Genomic DNA, 23996 nt, shown 5'->3' with positions numbered 1-23996 from the left:
CTTTCTTCCCCTTTTTCTTGAAGTGTGGGGATTAAACTCAGGGCCCTGCAAGTGTGGGTAAGTTTCTTATTGACTTATACCCTAGGTCATTTTTTTACCCCATCTGATCTAGGACCTTACTGTGTAGCCTAGGCTGGCCTTGATCTCATGGTTCTCCTGCTTCAGCCTTCTAAAAGTGCCAGAATTATGAACATGTGCCAGATTTTTGGCTCATTGTAAGTATGTGCATATGTGTGTGTGTGGGGGGGGGAGGGTCAGGGTTCATATAGTCCAAGCTGGACTCTGATGCAAGATATTTAATCTTATTGTGAACGCCAAGATTGTATTATTTACTGAGAAAAGCTGTTTCTAGTTGTGGTGTGGCTCAGCCTTAGCACACACCTTTAATCCCTCTGGCTGGAAAACAGTCACATCTTTACTCCATATCTTTGAACCCAAACAACAAAGGTAAAGTAGTTTGTAGAAAGAGGCACCCATGTTTGAAAGTGATGTCTAATTTGAGTGGCAGACAATATGAACCAGGGAAAGATCTGACAGACTAGCATTAGCCCAACTCTCCTGAGAAGAGAAAGGAAAAGGAAGCAACTGGAGGGGCAGGGCAGAGAGAGAGGAGGCAGTTTTACAGGAAGAATTTTACAGAAAAAAGTTGAAGAGGGAACAAGATTGCCTGAGTTAGTTGAAGGCCAAGCAGAGTAATTAAGGAGAAACTGAGAAGACAGATGGAATCGGTCAGCCTGGAGAGGAGTTTGAGCCAGAACAGCTGAGTTGAGCCAGCCATCAGAGGTCAGAAAGAACTAGGGAGGGGTGAGCCTATTTAGCAGTAAGTCTCAGCTGCTGAAAACATTCTAAGCCTGGGGTAGCTAGAAGCTTCCAGGACTAGGCCTAGGTTAGCAGATGGAAGCGGTAAGCCTTGGAGAAAATAACAGCAGGCAAATATACGTTCCTGTTATAGACTCAAACTCCCATGTCACCGAGGGTGTCCTGCCTCAGTCTCTCCCCAAAGCCCCCTTAGTGTTGGGATTGCAGAGCATACCTATCTAGAAATTTGGCCTTGATTTAATTATTTTCCATTGCTCTTTCTACCAAGACTACTTTTCCTTAGGACCATTTATCCCTGTGAGCTTCTGGGCAGACTCTTTTAAAATGGCAGGGAAAAGTAGACTTATGGGAATTAAGGATGGAGGAAGAAAACCAAAACCCACAGTCTGAGGCTGTAGTAGGGAAAGTGTCACCAGGAAGTGACAACTTTAGTGAGTGGAATAGAGATGAGGACAGATGGGCATCTGAGTGGTGTTCCAGGCTGTCGCTGTCATGTCACCTTTACACAGCTGTTTCCCAGTCACTGGAATTGCAGTGCTGCAGTCATTTAAAGACTGTTCTGTGGTGGTAAACCTAGACTTGAGGTTGTTTAGGACATGTGTCTGCAGAGGGTATGGAGGGCAGGGTTAAAAGCTAGGAACTGCATATCCTGGGGCTGGACCTGCCTTTTTTCCTCCCCTCTTTTCACCAGACGTAGGATTTAGTCCTCAGCTTGGGGTTGGTCTTCTCCAAGATAAAACTTGTTTCTGGAAGCTTCCCCTACGTGCTGCTACCGTGTAGTCCACATTTGCACTTTAATCCATATCCACTCCCCCTGGTCCCAGTTGACAGGTGTTTGGATGTGTTCTATAGAGATCACCCCGCATATGTGAAGGCCTCGGAGGGTGTTGTTTGATATTTGTCTTCGTTAGGGTTGCTATTGCTGTGATGAAACATGACTAAGGCAACTTGGGGATGAAAGCGTTGATTTCTGTTTACACTTCCAGGTGGCAGCCCATCACTAAGGAAGTCAGGACAGGAATTCAAACAGGGCAGGAACCTGGAGGCAGAAGCTGATGCGGAAGCCATGGAGGGGTGTTACTTACTGACTTGCTCCTCATGGCTTGCTCAGCCTGCTTTCTTATAGAACCCAGGACCACCAGCCCAGGGATGGCACCACCCACAATGGACTGGACTTTCCTCCATCAATCACTGATTAAGAAAATGTCCCCCAAGCTGGCCTACAGCCTGATCTTCTGCAGACATTTTCTTAGTTGAAGCTCCCTCTCTGATGACTCCAGCTTGTATTAAGTTGACATATAACTAGCTAGCACAATATTAAACAGGAGATTTATATTCTAGAATTTTCTTCTTTAATAAGATTCCATAATTTTGCTTTGGGGCAATTTTAATTTTAATATAACACTTTATGGATTTATTATTTGATTATTTTATAAAATGTATTTTGATCATATTCACCTTCTCCACACCCACCTCTCCACACCTCCCAATATTGTGACTTTTTGTGTTGCCCATATATACTCATGGGTGTAGAGCCATCCATGAGTGGTCAGTTAACATCCCAGGGGCCATACTTCTAAAGAAAACTGACTCTCCCTTCCCTAGAAGCCACCAACTGTCAATAGGTCCTCAGTTAGGAGTGGGGGCTCTTTTTTTTTTTTTTTAGTATTTTTTATTGGTTATTTTATTTATTTACATTTCCAATGTTGTCCTCTTCCAGGTTTCCCCTCTGCAACCCCCTTCCTTCCCCTCTCCCCCCTGCACAACATTCTATTCTCTCCCCACTTCCCCCTCCCTCTTGCCTTTGTGAGGGTGCTCCCCCACCCACCTACCCACTCCTGCCTTACTGCCCTAGCATCCCCCTCTGCTGGAGCATCGAGCCTCCACAGGACCAATGGCCTCTTCTCCCACTGATGTCCGACAAAGCAATCTTTTACTACATATGCAGCTGGAGCCATGGGTCCCTCCAGGTGCACTCTTTGGTTGGTGGTTTAGTCCCTGGGAGCTTTAGGGGGGTCTGGTTAGTTGATATTGTTGTTCTTCCTACAGCGTTGCAATCCCCTTCAGCTCCTTCAGTCCTTCCTCTAGCTCTTCCATTGTGGTCCTCATGCTCAGTCCGATGGTTAGCTAGAAGCATCTGCATCTGCAATCACTAGCAGAGCCTCTCAGGGACAGCCATACCAGGCTCCTGTCAGCCAGTGCTTCTTGGCATCAGCAATAGTGTCTGGGTTTGGTGTCTGCAGATGGGATGGATTCCTAGGTGGGGCAGTCTCTGGATGGCCTTTCCTTCAGTCTCCACTCCACTCATTGTCCCTGCATTTCCGTGATTTTTTTTGTCCCCCCTTCTAAGTAGGACTGAAGCATCCATACTTTGGTCTTCCCTCTTGAACTTCATATAGTCTGTGAGTTGTATCTTGGGTATTCTGAGTTTTTGTGATAATTTGGAGTGGGAGCTCTTAAGTTGCATTTTTTTTTAAAAAAAATATAAACTCTTTGAGACAGATATTTTTTTCAAAGTGTTGTCCTGAGCACTTCTTGAAAAATCTCTCTGTAATATTCTTCCACACACAGAGAACCAGTCACAGGTATTCATACTCTCTGCCTCTGAGTCTGTGACAGCGCTAATGTGCCCTTCCTAGGAAATATTTAATAATGTCCAGCTTTATGCAGCTCACTTATATCAGTAGCTTAGAGGCAGCTTGTCCTCATGAAGAGGGAACTGTAGACAGACAATTTTAAAAGTAGCTAGAATCGGGCTTGGTGGTACCTGAAATCCTAGAACCCAGGAGGCTGAGGCAGAAGGATTGCTGTTAAGTTGGAGGCCATCCATGGCTGTATAACAAGACAAGTTTTAAAAAGAATGAATGAGTGAATGGATATATAAATAAAATGGATGCAGAATGACCTTATTCAAAGGTCACTGGCTGGCATTCGTGATAAAACTATAACAGGACCAACTTTGCTTCTGAAGTCTTCCCTAAGGCTTTGCCGCTGTGTCCCAAGGTAGCTTTTGTGATAGACTTAGGGATTTTGAAACTTTAAGATGCATCAGAATGGGAAGGACCTTGCAGCATTTCTTCTTCTCTGGGCTCTTGTCATATGGATTTCAGGTGTCTAGATATTCAGATACAGTTAGAGGGTGGTAGAACTCTTAAGGACAGGAAGGTAGTTAAGTACATAGCACTCGGGATGACAAAGCAGAGGGAACAGGTAGGAACTTTCCAGCCTTGGGGTGATGTTGAAGTGACCATGCCCATTGTGTGCTCCAGATGCAAGCCACGCTGAGAAGCTGAATGCTGTTGTAGTTGCAGTAAGAACTGGAAAAGGACTGGAGAGATGTTCAGATGATCAAGGACACTGTTGCTTTCTGGAGGGCTTGGTGTTCAATTCCCACGACATACATGGCAGCTCACAAACACCTGTAATTTCAGTTCCAGAGGGTCCAGAGAACTCCTCTGGCTTCCTCAGACACTTCACACACTTGGTGCACACATACACACACCACACACACACACACACACACACACACACACACACACACACACGCATGCACGCATGCACGCACATATACACACACAACACCCAAGCATATAAAATAGAATAATAAAAAAAATGAGATGTTGTTAAGTGGGGATATTGTAGTACACCCCCTTAATCCCAACACCCAGAAGGCTTCAGCAGAAAGTGAGACTGTGGCTTAAGTAAAATAAAACCAAGCAACAAAAGCGGTCCTTGTTATGCTGGAGATGTGGTACAGTAAGAGGTCCAGCAGTTGCATGTAGGGAGCCTTGGGTTTGTTCCTCAGCCCTCTCTAGCAGGGATGGTAAGAACAAGATCAAACAGAACTAGCCCCCCTCCCAGCTGCTCTGAAATGCAGCCCAGGCTGAGGGAGGTCGCTTGATGTGAGCGGCCTCATCTCTTACAGTCTTTGACCTTTGCTTTTATAGACCCACGGAGAGAACACACCCTTCTCTCTGCATGCAGCTTGCCAGCACTGCCTGTTCCTTTGCCCGAGTTTGCAGCCCACCAGTCCTCTGTCCATCCTTCTCATTGTCACAGTGTGTCAGCGCACAGGAGTCTGAGGCCACACTGCTCTACGGTTGTGGTTTGATCAGCACTGCATGAGGTGCAGATTGGATGGGCACTCGACAGAGTCTTCCTAAGTTGAAACGTAAAAGGGATTCTTTTTCTTTTTCTTTTCTCCCTTTTTTGCCCTCTTTCATCAGTTTTTTTTTCTTTTTGATGCTGTATCTTAGGTAGGTTAGGCTGCCCTTGGACTTCTAAGCCTCCTGACCCTATCTGCTACTTCCCAAAGACTATAGACTTTCAGGCATGCAATAACATATCTGGCTCTGATAAGTTCTTGGCTTCTGATGGTTTGTTGTTTGTTTGTTTTTTTAATACCTGGTGGGTTACACCTGAAATTTTAGCACTCAGGAAGCAGAGGCAGGAGGATCAAGAGTTGAGATGTGGCTTGGACCATCCCGAGGCTTGTATCCATGCCAGCCTGGGATATGAGTTATCACAGAGTGATTTTTATCACTGGAATCCCCACAGTAGCAATACAGCCTGGAGGAAACCACATCTGAGGCTTCTTTTGTGGTTAAATAAGTCACCATTCTGATAAACATAACATGGAAGAAGAAAAGTATCCAAAGCTAGTGGCTGGCCAGGCGAGGGCTGTCTTGAACGTTCACTATAAACAGAAAGTCTTAGACTGTTAAACAGCGCTAAAGGCTGTTGAGAGGGCTGGTTACAGGTAGGAGGCCTGTTTGAAGAAGAGAAATAAATCTTCAGCCTAGGACCCTTCTCTTCAAAGCCTCGCTTGTCATCAGATGGGGTTCCCTTTTCTTCATGTTTTAGAACAACTCAGTCTAAATAGGACTTTGCACAAAGATGAGATGTTCTCTACGTCATTGATCCCAGTTACCCTGCCTCACAGGATACCAAGCATCTCAAAGTTCTTACATGATATAGTGCAGTATTTGTATGGAACCTATCTATATACATCATACTTTAGTCATTGCTATACAGCGAATGGGCTAGAGACATAGCTGAGGAGGTTTTTTTCTAGAAACTTCTATTTATGTAAAACTGGGATTCTTGACTTTGCTGCAGAAAAGAATTTTGGGACCAGTCAGTATGAAGCAGAGTTGGGATTTATCAAGATTTTTAATATAGAGGTAAGGCCTAGAAAAAGTACACAATGTGGCTTCTTTTTTTTAAAAGATCTATTTATTTATTTTACTTATATGAGTACACTGTAGCTGTACAGATGGTTTTGAGCCACCATGTGGTTGCTGGGATTTGAACTTGGAACCTTTGGAAGAACAGTCAGTGCTCTTACCTGCTGAACCATCTCTCTAGCCCCATAATGTGGGCTTCTTAAAAGAAAGGGGTGCTTAAGTGTCTTTATAATAACCATATGTGAGATTTTGGTGTCTTCTGGCTTCCTCCTGCAGCAGATGGGAACAAATAGAGAAACTACAGCTAGACATGCAGAGAGTGACAGACCTTGGGACACTAGGCCCTAAACAAGATGTCTCCATTAAATCTCTCCCCTCAAGACTAAGGGAACCTTGCAGAAGAGGAGACAGAGTGTAAGAGCCAGAGAGGATGGAGGACACTAAGAACAAGGCCTCCTAAATTGACATAATCTAAATTGTAATAGCTACACATGGCTAAAGTCTAACATACTGATTAGTGCACATCTAGAGCTCTACGAGTTTGATTAAAATTTGTGTATATATATATATATATATATATATATATATAATACAACACATCTTATATTAGTTATAGATAATTCTGATAATGTTGAACATGGAGTCAGATCTCCCACAGCTGAGACACTGCCAAATATATGCCCATCCAATCCTTCAGTTCCTGAGAGGTTGGTTGTTATAGCCAGAGGCTTCTTTGTCTTGCCTTTCCCTGTCAGACTCCTCTTGACACCAGAACCTAAGACTGCCCTTACCTTGATCCACATCTCCATTTATCCAGCTAAACCCACTGACTGGAGTGCCGGCCCAAATCTGAACCTGATCAGTGGGTTGTGAGCACAGATGGTGCTGTCTTCTCCTGTGGTTGTCATCTAACCATACATCTATTATTATCTATCTGTATATCTATTACCCATCTATCCATCATCTATATATTACCCATCCATCATTTATACATCTACTTCTATCATCTATATATCCATTCACCCATCCCATCTATCATCTATCCATCCACCATCTATCTATCTAATCTATCTATCTAATCTATCTATCTATCTATCTATCTATCTATCTATCTATCTATCATCTATCTATTATCTATCATCTATGTATGTATGTATGTATGTATGTATGTATGTATGTATCTACCTACCTACCCAGCTATCTAGAGCACTTGCTCATGCTACAGGGTATATAGGGGGTCAAAGGACACATCTCTGCAGTCAGTTCTCCTCTGCCACTTTATGGGATCTAGGACTGAACTCAGGTAGGCAGGGATGTGTACAGCCACTTGTACTTGTTGAGTCAGGTACAGAGTCAGCCCTGCACTTTCCCACTAGAGTTGGAACATTCTGTTGGTTACATAACTAGGCCAGCCAGGGCTATAGAATGTGATTCTATCTCAAACAAACAGACACAAAAGAAAGAAGGAAATAAAGGGAGGAAGAAAGAAAGAAAGAAAGAAAGAAAGAAAGAAAGAAAGAAAGAAAGGAGGAAGAGAGAGAGAAAGAAGGAAGGAATGTTGTACTGTCCCAAAGCCCAAACCAACCTTTCACTTTCTTGAGGATCTCATTAGTCTCATTCTTAGAAATGTCCATTCCCACATTGACATCTTAGGCCAGGCCTTGACTCTGAACCTAGGTCCTATCCAGTTGTGTGCTAGCCCCAATACCTCTTTAGTGTCTGCTTCCCACTTAAAAATATCCTGCACTGAACTCCTAATTGTTTCCTAAAGTCTTCACCAACAGAGTAAATGACATCTCACTCTTTCTTGGAACATAATTTGGCATTGATTCTTTCCCCCCCCCACATCGTATGGTCCACCAGCAATTATTAAGATATAAATCAAGAACCCGGTTGTACACTTTTCATTCCCCTGCCACCTTTGTCCACTTACCCCATCACGTCCTGTAACAGCCTCTGTACTCCTTACTCCCATATTTGCTCAAGTACAGACATTTCATGATTAGTGACTGGGACATGTTTAAAAACCCATCTTAAGGTGAACATATCAGGAGTGGAAAGTACATCCTCACAGTCCAGTTTGGGGTCTAGCACATGGTGGAACATCTAGTTTTCTTGGTGATCTCAGGGCTGACTGGGAGTTGCAGTTGCTGTTTCTACCCATCATCTTTGTGTGTGTGTGTGTGTGTGTGTGTGTGTGTGTGTGTGTGTGTGTGTGTATGTGTGTGTGTGTGTGTCTATGTCCATGGATGCTGCAGGATTTTCCTGTATAGCCAAGAATAGCTTTAAACTCAAAATCCTTTTGAGAGCCTCCTGAGTGCTGGTATGCATCACCATGCCCAGCTCCAGATTGCTCCTTTTAAATGTTTAAAACCAGTCTGTTCATATCTGTAATCTAAAACCTTTCATTAGCTACCCATCACACCCAGATTAAAAGCCTAAATCCTTCTGTGGCCTCTGAGACACTCTGTATGTAATGAGATCACCCCTCTGCCCTCCGCTCTCTGACCTCATTCTGTTTCTCTTTCCTAACACATGGTGTTAGTGGGGCCGACCAGTCCACCTGGACCTGCGAACATACTCCAGCTCTGCCAGGGGGATATTTCTTCCAGACACCTTCAGGTTTGGTCCCTCACCTTCTGCAACAAACTGATAGTTGCTGATGGTGCTTTCAGATTTCTCTCCCTGTCCCTACCACTTCCTACTCAAGGTCCTACTTCCGGCTACTTCCTCTTTCTCAGCACTTCTGTTAGTTGGCCGTCTTCCGCCCACTGTAAGCTCAGGAGCTAGAGTGGTGCCTGGCACACAGCTAGAGTGCCGGCATTCTGTATCTCCAGCAAACTGCTGGCGCTCTTGTGTTAACCCCATAGGAAGTGCCACTGACCTTTATCTAGAGTTTGTCATTAGTGTATGTCAGCCTTTTTTCCCCGTTGTTGTCAACAACTAACACTTATCAAGCTCTACTGTATGGTGTGCCAAGATTACAAAGGTTCCCAGAGCATGGAGTTCATCCTGTCAAACAAGTGTAAAATTCTTTCCACTTTCCCCGATTCCCTGCACAAAGCTAACTGAAATGTTATCTGCATGCTGAGATAAGTACCAGAAAGATCCAGTTGCCCTCTACTGAACCTCCCAGTCCCTGGAATTAAGATGGAGCAAGGTCCTGTTTGGGTGTGTCATTTTCTTCTAGACACTGTCAGCCATTCTCATGCCTTCCTGCACATGGAAGATCATCCAACAATGGAGTTTGCCTAGAATCAGTCCCAGGGTGGAGACTGTCTTGACACTTCTGTGTCTTTGGGCTCCATATCTGAAGATTTAATCAAACATAGACTGAAAATAATTGACAAAAAGTGCCTGACTTCATGCATGCAGACTTTTTCATGCATAAGTTCAGAACCACTGGTTACCTTCTAAACCAGTGGTTCTGAACTTATGGGTCTTGGCCCCTTTGGGGTCAAATGACTCTTTCACAGGGGTTGCCTAAGATCATTTACATTATGACTTATATCAGTAGCAAAATTACACTTATGAAGTAGCAATGAAATAATTTTATGGCTGGGGGTCAGCACAACATGAGGAACTATATTAGAGGGTCGAAACATTAGGGATGTAAACAATGTAATATGACAGTCCTGCACAATAGTATTTTCATTGTTCTAACTGTATATGTTGTTTATAGATGATCAAGGTGGGATCTACAGATGTAGGAGGATGGGTAAAGATTCTGAGCAAATGCTATGCCATTTTAGGTTATGAACATGGCCACCCACTAGGACAAAGGCAGGAAGGCCTGTAGATAATTCTTCACCTATGCAGAGGGCCACTTCATTTGTTGTTTCTGTATTGTGACAGTTTCTGAGACATTCCTTGTTCTTAGTGACCTTGACAATTTTGAAGAACACCAGACAACAAGTTGAATTCTGTTTATTCTCCTAGTACTTTGCTCCCGATTAGACTGAGGCCATGGGAAAGAACTCAAGAGGTCAAGGGCCATTCTCATCACAGCACATCAAGGGAGCGAACAGTCAGCATGACTTACCATGACTGATAGTGACCTTGAACACCTGCTGAGGTCATGTTTGCCAGGTTTCTCCAAGGCTGAGTTACTCCCTCTTCCCTTCCTTTCTGTACTTTTGAGAGTGGCTCTGCTTGAACTACATATAGAGGTAGATGAGGGTGTGTTAGTTAGGGTTCAGATCTGATAGAATGAATGCATACATATCTCTATATATCTATGTATATATCAAATGAATATACATTATATTGTATATATATTGTATAATATATATGTGAATATATATTATATATAATATTATATCTACATAGTTTTTTAGAGTGGCTTATGGGCTGTGGTTCAGCTAGTCCAACAATGGCTGTCGCCCAGTGGAACATCCAAGAGTCTAGTAGTTGTTTTGTCCATGAGGCTGGATATCGCAGCTGGCCTTCAGTATGCACCAGGATACTGAGAAGTAGGCTCTACTGCCAGTGAAGGAATGGACTTACCAATGAGTAGTAAGGGCGGGCAAAGAACAAATGCCTCCTTTTCCCATGTCTTTTGTGTGGGCTACCTGCAGAAGGAGTGGCCAAGATTCCCACCTCTAGGATCTGGATTAAAGGTGTGTGTTCCCATTTGGATATGATTCAGCTAAGGAAAAGTCCTTACAGGTATACCTATCTGCTTGGGTTTTAGTTATTTCAAATAAAGTCAAGTTGACAAACAAGAACAGTCACCAAAGAGTGAGACCGCATGTCTCTAAGAATGGTATCGCTACATACAATTATTGGAATTCTTCTGCAGGGTAATTTTATTTATTTATTCATTTCTGTATAATGAAAATTGGATTTCATAGCCTTGGCTACTGAGAACTTTCTTAATGGTTGTATGTGTCCCTCTGACAAGCTGGGCCTGGCAGGCATCAGTTTTAGCACTTCCTGGCTTTGTGGTGCTGCAGAATGCTCCAGGGTCATCTTTTATTTTGCTTGCTCAGTCCTAGAACTATTCATTTCTCCAAGGTGTCCTGCTTCCTTTGATTGAAGAATGAGATTAGAAGCCAGTTTGGACCCCAGGAGTGTTCTGGACCTTCTTTGGATACAAATCTTACTATATATGCAGTCCATGCTGTCCCTGAACTCGGGACTTTCTTGGCCCCCTAGTTCTGGTCTAAGAGGTTTGCTATATGTGCACCATGCTTCCAGGTGTGTTTTATAATTTTTTTTTTAGTCCTTTGGAAACTGACCTTTTTGTTTTTTTGTCTCCTACAGTAAGTCTGTAAGGGAGGGTAGAATACAGACAGGGTAAAGATGTCTGCTCTGGTCTAAGCGCCTCTGGTAGCATGCAGCCTAGCACGGAAGAAACTGTGGCTTTGCTTTAGCAGTATATAAACTGGGGTGGTGGCATACACCTGAAACCCCAGCATTCCAGAGGTAGAAGCCAAGGAAAATCAGTTCAAGGTTTTCTTCTGCTCTCTGGCCAGCCTGGGTTGTTACAGGTGACCTTGTCTGGAAGCAGGAAAAGTAAAAGTTAGACCTTGGGGGTTTCCCTTCTTAGGGAAGTTCACACCCATGCTCTCTGGTGGGTCTTTCTCAGTACCTCTCTTTCTCTTAACCCACATGCTTGAAGTGTATACACTAAAAATGTCTGGGGCTGAGGAGATGGCTCAGCGGGTAAGAGCACTGACTGCTCTTCCAAAGGTCCTGAGTTTGGATCCCAGCAACCACATGGTGGCTCACAACCACCCGTAATGAGATCTGACGCCCTCTTCTGGTGCGTCAGGGCTGGAGCAAGCGGGGCCAGAGCCAGTGGGGGCCGCCAGAGGTCCTGAGTTCAATTCCTAGCAGCCACACACATGATGGCTCACAGCCGTCTGTACAGCTACAGTGTACTCATACACATAAAATAAATAAAATAAATCTTTAAAAAAAATGTCTTATGATAAAAGCCCGACTCGTCTTTATAAAAACAAGTCAAAAACCTAAAAAAAGAGTGAGGGCTCTTGAGTCAGATTCTTGGCTTCATCTCCTAGTTACAGCGCAAGCAGCCAGGCTGAAGTTAATCCCCTGACGCCTTCCTTTCCTCAAGTATAAAAGAGGCATCAATGACATCTACTGTCTGGGGTTATTGTAAAGATCAACAGCGATGAGACCTGCAAAGTGTCTTATGATGTCTGGCAGTTATCCCATGATCAAATGTGATGATAGTGGCAGCCATTACCCGGGGTCGAAGGGCGGATAGAGAAGATGCAGTTGTGTCTCTGTATTCTGGAGTGATAGGTTCTAAGGTCCCCAGAAGGTGTCAACATAGATGTTCAAGTCTCTTATGTTATAAAAGTGGTAGCATTTGCAGAGAGGTGACACACAACTTCCTTTTAAATTCTTTTAGATTTCTTGTGCCACCAATCCAACATAAGGGCTGTGCAAACAGGTGTCTCGTTGTACCATTTAGACAAAATGACAAGGAATGTCTCTGTGTGCAGCACAGATGACAGCTTTGCCCCTGCACATGCCCTTATAGGTGAAAGCAAGTGATGGTTTAAGAGATAATGTTATCAAGATGCAAACTTTTGAGAAACGTATGAACTGTTATAAGAGTGGAACCTGTGGCCGGGTAGTGGTGCACAACTTTAATCTCAGGATTCTGGAGGCAGAGGCAGGTGGATCTCTGAGCTCGAGGTCAGCCTGGTCTATAGGATGAGTGAGTTATGGAACAGCCGGGACTATGTAGAGAAACTCTTGAAACCAAACTCTTATAACCCCCACCCCCAAAAGAGTGGGCTGTTCTGTAGTTTGTATAGTTGCCTTAATGAACATGAAGAGTGATTGGAGGGATTAATGACCTGAATCCTTTTTGGCTTTTCTCCCTAGTGGACTCATTGGTCGGAGCTGGGCTATGCTGTTTGCCAGTGGGGGTTTCAAGGTGAAACTCTATGACATCGAACAACAGCAGATCACAAACGCCCTGGAAAACATCAGGTAGGCCTGGTTCGCGCATCTGGAGGTGATGATTGCCCTGTTCCTTTCACTTCCTCTTACTCATCCAGTCCTCCAGGCGGTGACTGTAGTTGCCCATTATTCATGGGACAGCTTTTGCAGTAACTCTGAGACAATAAAGGCCGGGTTTAAGGTTCTCTGGCACAGAACATGAGTCCAGACCAGTGAAGAGAGCCTTACACAGGCTGGTGAGGGAGGAATGGAAGAGCCAAATGTGAATGTTAGCCTTCAATCCCATGTGGAGCCTTGGTAGTTATTTAAGTGTCTGTTCGGGTGGCAGTTATGCTGGCAGCCCTAGCTTTAAACTTTTAGAGAAGTTTTAGACTCACTGCAAAACTGGGCCACTCTTTATATACCCTAAACTTCCCAAAAGTCAGTGCTTCCCACCTTCAATTTATTACAATCAATCAAACTACCTTGATACATCAGTGTCCCCCAGAGCCACTGGCTGACATTAAGGTTCTGTCCTGGTGTGTATTCTGTGAGTTGCTCTCAAGCATGCCGTGTCCACTGTTCTAGGACCATGCCGAAGAGTTCTACTGCCTGAAAATGCTCTGTGCTCTGCCTGTTCATTACCCTTCCCTGGCAACCACTAATATTTTCATTGTCTCTGTAATTAGTCTTTTTTTGAGAATGTTATATAGTTGGGCTCAGGCAGTTTGTAGCTTTTTCCAAGTGGCATCTTTCACTTAGCAATGTGGGTTTAAGCTTCCTTCATGTCTTAATAGCTTATCCCATCTTAATACTGACTAATAGTCCATTGCCTAGACTATCCATTCACTTTCTGAAGCGTGAAGAATGAACTATTTATTCATGCTTGGAAGCAGGTTTTAGAAAATATAAATAAAAATGCTATCAAATATTCATGTGCAGATTAGTATAGACATGTTTCAACTCCTTTGAATAAATACCAAAGATCATGACTTCCTGTATTAAATGGCAAAAGTTTACTCAGCTTTGTAAAGAGCCACTGAACTAACTTACAAAGTGGCTGCACTGTCTCTCACTCTTCCCAGGAGTGAGTTGGAGTTCTTGGTGCTCTGTACCCCAGCCAGCACTAGGTACCACCAGTGTTCTGGGTCTTAGTGACTCACAATATGTGTCTAATGGTATCATCTTGTTTTGATCTGCTGATGGCATGTGACATGGGTCAACTTTCCCCATGATTTTTTGCCATCTGTATATTCCAGTCCTTCCTTCAGTACTGAGGATTGAATCCAAGGTCCTGTATGTGTGAGTGTGAACTACTTTACTGTTAAGTAGACCCATTTTTTTCCTTCTTTCTATTAAAAACATGTTTTTGTTTAAGGGGAAAACCTAAAGATTGTTATTTGTGGTGTCTCTCAAGAGCATAATAATTCTTGCTCAAAATCCTGTGTAAAGACTTTGTAAAGTGACTTTTCAGAAATTTGTTCCACCATATTTCTGGGAGTAGAAGTTTTCAGAGAATATTGAACTATATTAGTACACCCCTCACCAGAATCTACAGATGCCCAGGTCCCTTGTAGCATATCATCTATATCGAACCTACCCACCCCCTGCAGCCTTTCTGTCATCTCAAGATGGGTTCATGATTCCCAATGTAATAAAATGCTATGGCAGAAGCCATACTCACTGTTTAGGGACAATGACAAGAAAACAGCCTGTGCATGTTCTATACAGATGAAAAACAATTTCCTGATTATTTTCCATCTGCAGTTTGGTGGCCTGAGGATGCAGAACCAACAGAAGGGAGGAATATTTTATCACAGTCGCCTTCTATTCCCATGCTGAGTAGTTTACATAAGAGCTTTGTAGACCTTGCTTTGGAAATGGTAGCCTGTAAAATCGTCTATTGCCAGAGGTTTTAGGGTTAAAGCCTGGGCTCGGCTGCCCAACAAGCTGGGCTCAGTAATGCACAAGTTATAGTGAAAAGCAGAGAAAAGAGATTTATTCAGTGTGACCACATGGGGAAGAGGAATGAAAAGAGTCTAGTGACAGGCATGTCTGTCTGTGGGGATCCCTAACACAAGGCTTAGGTTTGAACAGAGGGAAAGTGTTATGCATAACTGAGCAGTCCTGGTCAAGGTGTGGTCCCATCCATCACTGAACCTTTATTGTCTAGCTTCTGGTCTTACAAGGTGGCCTGTTGACCTAGCAGAATGATGACATCACTTCTGGGAGCCAAGTTCCTCCCTGGGCTGGCATCAGGGCTTCAGGCCTTTCCTGGCCTCAGTGTGAGGTTCCCAGGAGACTTTCATCTCTTAGACATCCATTGTATCAATAGTCTGGTTGCTGAAGTAGGAGCTCACGCACCTGTCCTATAATAGCTCCTCCCCTGGTGCAGTGGCTACGTGCCTTGGCATTATATCCTTGGATGGTGACAGCTTTTCAGCAGGCCTAGGATGGCCACTAGATTTCTGGTGATTGTGTTTGTGGTTGGTGTGGCCCTGGAGCTGAATGACATTAACTTGTGTTGCTGTTGGCTGCGAGTCACCCGAAACTGCTAGAAGCTAAGGTACAGGGAGCATGCTGCTGTAAAAATGATGGATCAGAGTGACTTGTGGCCCCGGTGTTTACAGTGTTTACCTGACAGTTTTGTGGTGTGTGACCACTGCAGGAGGCAGGGGCACCATTAGGTTCACTCTGTGCACTTTGTTTACAGTGGTCCTCGTTTTTTCAATATCACACAAGCTCTTAGCCACTGCGGATGACATTTCTTGTCTCAGAACTTGGAATGTAAAAGGTTCTAGGTGTTAGTAGGCTTTAGAAGGGCCTCATGCTAATCTCTAGATGACCTAGAACCCATGTAGCCCAGGCTTGCCTCAAAACAGTTCTTCTCCTAAGCTCCCCAGCCCACTACAGATGTAAGGAAGCCAAGATGCCTAATGTCTTAGATCCCCAGGAGACAGCTCTCCTGGAGACACTTCTTTTCTTTTTTGGTTTTTTGCTCTGGTAATTTTTTCACAGACCCCTCCCCCAGTCATTTGTCCCACACTGTGATTTGGCTTACTCCCCACATTCTGAGTCTTTGTTTTCTGAGAAAGGATCTCATGTAGCCCAGGCTGGCCTTGAATTCTTTATGTGCCCATGAAGGTCTTTCTGGTTTTCTGTTCCCTAACCCTAATTCTGGGGTCACAAGAGTGTCTCACTGGGTCTGTCTTTCTTCTGATTTTTCTGAAAATTTCACAGCAGGAAATTACAAGCAGTTCTTGGTGGGCTGGCTCACTGGTTAAGAGCACTTGTTCTTGAAGAACACCTGTGTTCAGAGTGCCCCTCTCAGACAGCTGACAACAGCATGTAACTCTAGCTCCAGGGCACTCAACCCTTCTTCTGGCCTCTTCAGGGACTTACACTCACAAAACACACATGTCACAAAATCACACACACACACACACAAACACACATATATGCAGACATACATACAATCACATACACATACAGACACATCACAGACATACCCCACATCACACATACATATACATACACAAGCACATACACACATACATTATCATACACATAGACACATTACACATACAGACTCAAACACATACACACACATCACACACACAGACACACACATACAGATACATCACAGACACACCTCACATCTCTCTCTCACACACACACACACATACACACACACACACACACACATCTATTTTTGATAGTCTTAGAAAACCCTACATATGTTAGGTTGACCTAGGGCATGCTACTGAGCTATGTGTTTCCTCCTTATTTTTGGAGAAGGTATCTGCTTATGTCTCCCAGACTAGCCTTAAACTTGCTGTGTAGCCCAGGCTATCCTGGACTTTACAACCTTCCCGCCTTTTTCTACAAAGTGCTGGGATGACAGGTGTACACTGCCATTCTTGGTAACTAATCTTAAATGGCAGGAATAGTACACATTGATTCGGAAAGTGTGAAAACAAACATAGGACAGGGAAATTTGACTTAAAAAAATTAAGAAATTAGAAGCCAGTCATGGTGGCTCACATCTGTTACCCCACAACTTGGAAGCTGAGGCAGGAGGATTGCTGTTAATTCCAGGTTAGGCTGGGTCATAGAATGAGACCCTAGCTTAAAACAAACAAACAAACCGAATCAAACCAAACCAAAAAAACCAAAAACCAAAAAACAACAACAACAAAAAAACCCTAAAAACCAACCAACCAACCAACAAACAAAAAACCCGAAACCACAAGTGGCTAAAGAAGTTATTCTCATGTGACAGGAACTTTTAGTACATGGAAAAAAAATGCCACCAAGAATAATCTTTTCCTAGCTGGGAGCACAGTGAGGAACTTGTTCCTGGCCGAGGTAGATGGCAGCCTCTAATGGGGAGAGGCCTTGCCCATAACTCCCTGCTTCTCCTTTGTGTTTCCTGGAACTGGGCAGGTGTTAGGTCTCAAAGCCCTTTAGGGCAAAGGGAACACTTTAAGCAGATAAATGGAAACCCAGTAAGCAAAGAACCAATGCTGCCTGTATATCTAAGTGTGTCGTTTCTTAGGGTTTGTAGCTTGCTGCATTTCTATAAGTCCTCCAGAGTCCAGCACACCCTGGTGCAGGCTGTAGGGTCATCATTTGACTGCCCACCCAACTCAGGTATGAACTGGCTATCCTGTGTGGCTCAAGTCCTGGTCTGTGACTACGGTCTTTGAAGGACATATCTGTCACCTGCCTTTCTCGACTCTCTGGTCACCGGGACTCATATCCCTCTGCAAAATCCTCAGTTTTTTAGATGGTTCAAGAGTTAATAAACCACTGGAAGCGATCTCTGAAACAAGGCAGCTGCCCTGTCCTGGCCCCTAAATAGCTGACGTTTCTAAACTCATGCCCTGCAGGTGACCCCGATCTCCTGTTTTTATCTCTCCAGCCTCCTTTCTGCCCTGGCCTAAACTTCATCTTAAACTGTTTCCACCTGGGTTCTTCTAGATTCGTCTGGTCTCCTGTTTGGGAATTGAGTTTTAGTTTCCTCAAACACCTTGGGCCATAACAGTTGGAATAGTGGGTGGGGTGTGGTGGTTCATGCCTGTAATCCCTGCATGAGGAGTTTGAGGTCATGAGACACTGTCACAAAATAAAACAATACAAAACCACTCTCTGGAATAGTGGATCATAAGTTATCTGGTCCGATGTTACCCCACACCCCCTTCTTCGTTGTTTTGAAGTCCTGGGGATTGAACCTGTGGCTCATGCGTGTGGGGCAAGCACTCTAATGCTGGCCCTTGAGGTGTACTTTGTGTTCTGTTTTGAGGCTGTCTGGTCCAGGGTGGCATCAGCTTCCCAAGCCCTGGGAAGTCATGTGTGCGTCAACCCAGCACAAGGTGGTTTTTGACTCTACCTTGGACTTGGACCTGGTCAGTGGGGCATTACTAACCATGACTCAGCAGAAGCCTAGAAGGCACTGTGCATCAAGAAGCTGTCACTTGGGGTTGGGAAACCTTCCTCCACAGTTGCTCTCTGTGACTCTGCCGGGGTACTCCCCAGAGTGCTGCCCAGAGCCCCCAGAGTGCTGCCCAGAGGAAAGATGTAGCTTAGACCGGCAGTTTCCAAATGGCATGGTCTGACTGCTGCTGCTTTAGAAAGAAAGCCCTGCTAAATGGATTCTCTTGAGGGCAGGAGAGCTGACTCTTCCCCTTGCTGGCTGTGGCACTGGGTGAGCTAGCCAGGGCAGTGGTGGAGAGCCAGCCCTGGTAGTCTGGGTTCAGGAGAGCTGCCAGGTTGACTGACTCAGCTATCACCCAGACCCAGATCTAGGGCTAGGAGTTGGCCCACCCCAGCATCTACCTCATCTGTGAACTGCTGGAGCTTGTGAAGGGTCTGGTCCTGCAGACCCAAAGCTGCAGGATCTCCATGACAATCTGAGAGGAGTCCTGGTTAGGATGCAGTATTGATGGTGTAGCAGAAGCCAGGAGCCTCGAACCAGACCAATAACTAATTGTAATGAACATTTGCAAGTGACGATGTGTGGGCAGAGGTGTATGCTGTGGGACACACTGTGACACACTGCAGCTTCCTATAATGGGATGTTTCCTATGCTTTGTTAAGTTTATTTGTTTGGTTTTTATTTCCTTTTAGGGGGGAGTGGGATTGGGGTGGGTGAAGTGAAACTCACAAAGAATAAATGAAAAGTTAAAACCAAACCAAACCAAAAATCCAGGTCATGTTTTTTTTTTTTTTAAAAAAAAAAAAAAAAAAAAAAAAAGCCCTGCCATGATGGCTGACCCAGGGACTGTGATGGAAAGGTGGAACTACTATACCTGTCTTGGCTAGGTTTCTGTGGTCAGCAACCACCACTGACTTCAGGGCTTGGGAACTGATGGCCTTGTGATGCCAGGGTAACTCTCACTGTCCTAATGCTCGCCACCGTGCAGGGACATTCTGTAAACAGATGGTGTTTTACAGTGCATAGCCCTGTTTGTTTCAGAGGGTCTGCTTTGTTTAGGCTGTAGCTCGTATATACCCTATGCTATCAGAGCATAAAGTGCTACTCCCCTGTAGGAGAAACAGGCAGAGACAGAGGAGTACTGTGAAGCTGCTGGAGAGCCCAGACTTCTAGCTTGCAGATTGTGAGGGAAGGAAAAGAGGCATTTGAACATAGATTTTGTTTTGTTTTGTTTTGTTTTGAGACAGGGCTTCTCTGTGTAGCCCTGGCTGTCCTGGAACTCACTCTGTAGACCAAGCTGGCCTCAAACTCAGAAATCCTCCTGCCTCTGCCTCCCAAGTGCTGGGATTAAAGGTGTGTGCCACCACTACCCAAGTATGTATGTTTTTTAAAAAGCATAAATGTAAGACACCATAGATGCATTCATGAAGGGATGGCATATCTAATTTTATTGGTGAATAGCAAATAAAGTTTAAGTCAATGGAGAGGCAGATGGAGTCTAATCACCTAGAAGGATGCACAGGGTGGGGAGTCCAGGAGTAATCTAAGGCCTGGTGGTTTGCAGTTCACAGCCTCAGGTTGTGGCTCCAGCTGGGTCATTTACCTCAGTTATCTGGGTGTTCACAGATTCTGCTGTTACTTGGCTGTCACCATGGCAGTCCAAACAATTGCTTCATTTCCTTTATTTGTTTTCTTACCCAAACTGAAATAGGCTTTAGTTGATCTGATTGGCATGTGAAGATTTGACATCTGAAAAGCTGGGGTGGAGTCAGAATACTGTGTGACTTGCTCTAGATGGTTGGGCTATACGCCACTGTCCCTGTGCCTCCTGAGGGCAGGCTTTTTGCTCAACCCTGTGTGCTTGGGTATGGACATGATGACAGGTGGGTGTGGCTGGGGAGGCCTAGATGGTGCAAAAGATGTGGGTTCTGGTGATGTGACTGGGGCTGGATACTGGTACACACCTTTAATCCCAGTGCTTAGGAGGTGGAGGAAGGTGCATCTCTGAGTTTGAGGTAAGCCTCATCTACCTAACAAGTCCAGGATAGGGCTACACTGAAAGATACCATGTTTAAAAAATATGACTTGGGGCCAGAGAGATGGATTGATGGTTGAGAGAGCTTGCTACGCCATTCTTGCACCCAGACAACGAGCACCAAGAACGTGTCTGCTGTCTTAGCGCCATGGTGGTATAGAGACAGGATTTCAGGGGCTTGCTAGTCTAGATAAAAAACTGAGCTCTAGACCCTGCCTGGAAGAAATAAGGCAGAGTGAGAGAAGGATACTGTCACCCTCTCTGGCCTTCACACACCTGCATGGATGCACAGGCAAGAATTAGAAAATTGGGGCTGGAGAGATGGCTCAGCAGTTGAGAGCACTGGCTATTCCAGAGGTCCTGAGTTCAATTCCCAGCGACCACATGGTGACTCACAACCATCTATAATGGAGTCTGATGCCCTCTTCTGGCATGAGGGTATACTTGCAGATAGAGCACTCATATACATAAGTAAATGGATCTTTAAAAATTAGAGAATCAGTTTTTTAGAAATAAATTTCAAAAGGAATGATGTGACCCTTGCCTCACCATTTTGATTCACGTTGCTGTAACAAAGTGTTAGAGACTGTCTATGTTATGAAGAGAAGAGACTCACCATCTCACACTCCAGTGCTGAAGATCCAGTGCTGGGGAGCTCTGTTCATTCAGGCTCTGGCAAGGGCCTTTGCTACATCACAAATGGCATCACACAGTAGGAAGACTTGGGAAGAGGAGGGGGTGGTGTGCCACGTGGAAAGACAAGAACCAGGGAGGGGTGGGCTTGTTCTTTTTATAACTTACTCTCACCCAAACTAGCTCACTCCTGTGAAACCTGTACCCATCACTTCATATGCATGGGACCTCACCTCCCAGGAGGCCATGCCTACTAAAGGTCCTGCAACCTTTCTTTCTCTCTCTCTCTCTTTCTCCTTCCTTCCTTCCTTCCTTCCTTCTTTCTTTCTTTCTTTCTTTCTTTCTTTCTTTCTTTCTTTCTTTCTTTCTTTCTCTCTTTCTCTCTTTCTCTCCTTTCTTTCCTTCCTTCCTTCTTTCTTTCTTTCTTTCTTTCTTGCTTTCTTTCTTTCTTTTTCTTTCTTCCTTTCCTTCCTTCTTCCCTTCCTTCCTTCCTTTCTTTCTTTCTTTCTTTCTTTCTTTCTTTCTTTCTTTCTTTCTTTCTTTCTTCCTTTCTTTTTCTTTTCTTTGAGACAGAGTTTCTATCCTGGAACTCATTCTATAGACCAGGCTGACCTCAAACTCAGAAATCCATCTGCCTCTGCCTCCCAAGTGCAATGTTTAGCTCAGCTTGGCCTCTAACTCGTGATCCTCCTGCCTCTGCCTCCTTCAGCAAATCCTACCAGCATGCGCCACCACAACCAGTGCCACCTTTTATTACTATGAAGGTTTCCAACCAGTGAACCTTGTGGGACATACCTAAACTGTAGCAATCTCCCTGTGTGTGTGTCTGACTGACTAGCTAGTGCCACTTTCATGAGCAGGCTGACACCAGACACTACACTGTACATTTTGATGAAATCAATTATCCTAGGACTTAAGCAAAGCTCTCCTATTTTCTGGCCACCGAGTCTCAGAGGTGGCACCAACCTCTACGGAGGACCCTTTTCAGAGCCCAAGAGAGAAGAGCGGGTGTGAGGAGGCCCATTCCTGCCCGTCAGTCAGACCTATGGATTTCCTGTGGGCAGCTGGAGGCTCTTTCCTGCCTTTTGGCAGCACATTCAAGCTTAGATGCCTCTCAGAGAGGGTTCTAGATTCCCAGAGCTGGGTGGGTGGGTAGCAGGTGTAACTATGACTACTTAGTGGGAGGCCCTTGGCAAACTGCAGATAGCCTTCGCTGGAAGGCCCTCGAGGTTTTAGAAAGCAGTGTGTGGGCCAAGAAGTCTGGTGTGCCTCTTGTGTTTAGTTTTCAGGGGACCATCATGCCCACAGCAGCCTCCTTTCTTCCCATTGGTCAGTGGGCCAGGGCTCCAGTTTCTTGTTGTCCTCACCTCGTTAGGCACCTTTTGTTTGGTTGAGAAAAGTGTCACTGTGTAGAGCAGGCTGTCCTAAGCTTTCCACAGAGGCCAGGCTGTCTTGGAACTCACAGAGATCTGCCTGGTTCTGCCTTCTAAGTGCTAGGATTAAAGACAAGAGTCCCTCGTTGATGGTTTGTTTCTTTGTTTGTCAAGAAAAGGTTTCTCTGTGTAGCCCTGGCTGTCCTGGAACTTGCTCTGTAGACCAGGTTGCCCTCAAATTCAGAGAGATCTGCCTACTACTGCTTCCCCAGTGCTGGAACTAAAGGTGTGTACCACCACCACCACCTGGCCCTAGTTGATGACTTTTAATACAGCGTCTAAAATAGAAGTAAGGGGCCAGTGAGATGGCTCAGTGGGTAAAGGTGTTACCAAGCCTGACCATCTGAGTTTGATTTCCATGACGCACATGGCAGAAGGAGAGAACTGATTTCATTGGCAAGCTGTCTTCTGACCTCCATATGCCCCGATGGGGTATATATGCACTATGACATGTATGTATATGCCCACACATGTACATACAAATATGCACACATACCAGGTGAATGAATAAATAAGTAAATAAATGTAAATTAAAAAGATTCTTTTTAAGTTTTAAAAATCCACCCTTATTTCACCTTGAAGTGATAATTGTTTACATACCCTTTTTCCATTCTAAGTTTTCAGGTTTTAAGACAGTCTCCTGTGTCCCAGGCAGGCCTCAAACTTGCTGTGTACCTGAGGATGATCCTGAACTAATCCTACCTCTGCTTTCCAAGTGCTGGGCCACCACAGCTTTGGCGGACAAATATTTTTATTTTGCATCTTCTTGTTAGCCTGACATCTACTGGTAGACCCCATGTATTGCAGTCTTTATTAACACTGGCCCTGTGGGAGGTGTGTGGATTTAATCCCAGTGAGAGTACTATTGCAAACAAGCAAGCAAGCCATAACGGAGGCTGGAGCGTAAGGGAAAGGTGGCTCATACACTGTCAGAGGGAATGTGAATTAATTCAGTTTTTAAGAAATGCTTTGGAGATCTACCAGATATGATCCCGGTATCCTGATCCTCAGAATGTATCCAAAGGAAGTGAAATCAGCACCCTAAGGAGCTACCTGCTTGTCATGTGTCCTGTGACACCATGCTGCTACCTGCTGGTCGTGTGTCCTGTGACACCATGCTGCTACCTGCTGGTCATATGTCCTGTGGCACCACGCTGCTACCTGCTGGTCGTGTGTCCTGTGGCACCACGCTGCTACCTGCTGGTCATGTGTCCTGTGGCACCACGCTGCTACCTGCTTGTCGTGTGTCCTGTGGCACCACGCTGCTACCTGCTGGTCATGTGTCCTGTGTCACCACGCTGCTACCTGCTGGTCGTGTGTCCTGTGGCACCATGCTGCTACCTGCTGGTCGTGTGTCCTGTGGCACCACGCTGCTACCTGCTAGTCGTGTAGAAGGAGAGAACTGATTGTCGGCAAATAGACACTATGCATTCTGTCATACATGAAAGCTGACACTATGTCAAACTGAATGTAGATTAGTGATCACTACAGATGGTGAAGTGGGAACTGGGTGGAAAAGGTTGGATTTAGCC

General features: G+C 44.8%; 1 protein-coding gene across 1 annotated transcript in view; it reads left to right on the top strand.

The window, feature by feature from the left end:
- Positions 1-23996, top strand: part of Cryl1 (crystallin lambda 1) — a 125769-nt gene that overhangs the window by 2367 nt on the left and 99406 nt on the right. Inside the window, exon 2 of the mRNA XM_031361798.1 lies at positions 12870-12977. Within this exon, the coding sequence (XP_031217658.1) occupies positions 12870-12977 (108 nt within the window). The remainder of the gene's footprint in view (positions 1-12869; positions 12978-23996) is intronic.

Source organism: Mastomys coucha, unplaced genomic scaffold (assembly GCF_008632895.1).
Source record: "Mastomys coucha isolate ucsf_1 unplaced genomic scaffold, UCSF_Mcou_1 pScaffold9, whole genome shotgun sequence".
In the NCBI taxonomy this organism is placed as follows: domain Eukaryota; kingdom Metazoa; phylum Chordata; class Mammalia; order Rodentia; family Muridae; genus Mastomys; species Mastomys coucha.
This window is presented reverse-complemented; position numbering and strand designations above follow the sequence as displayed.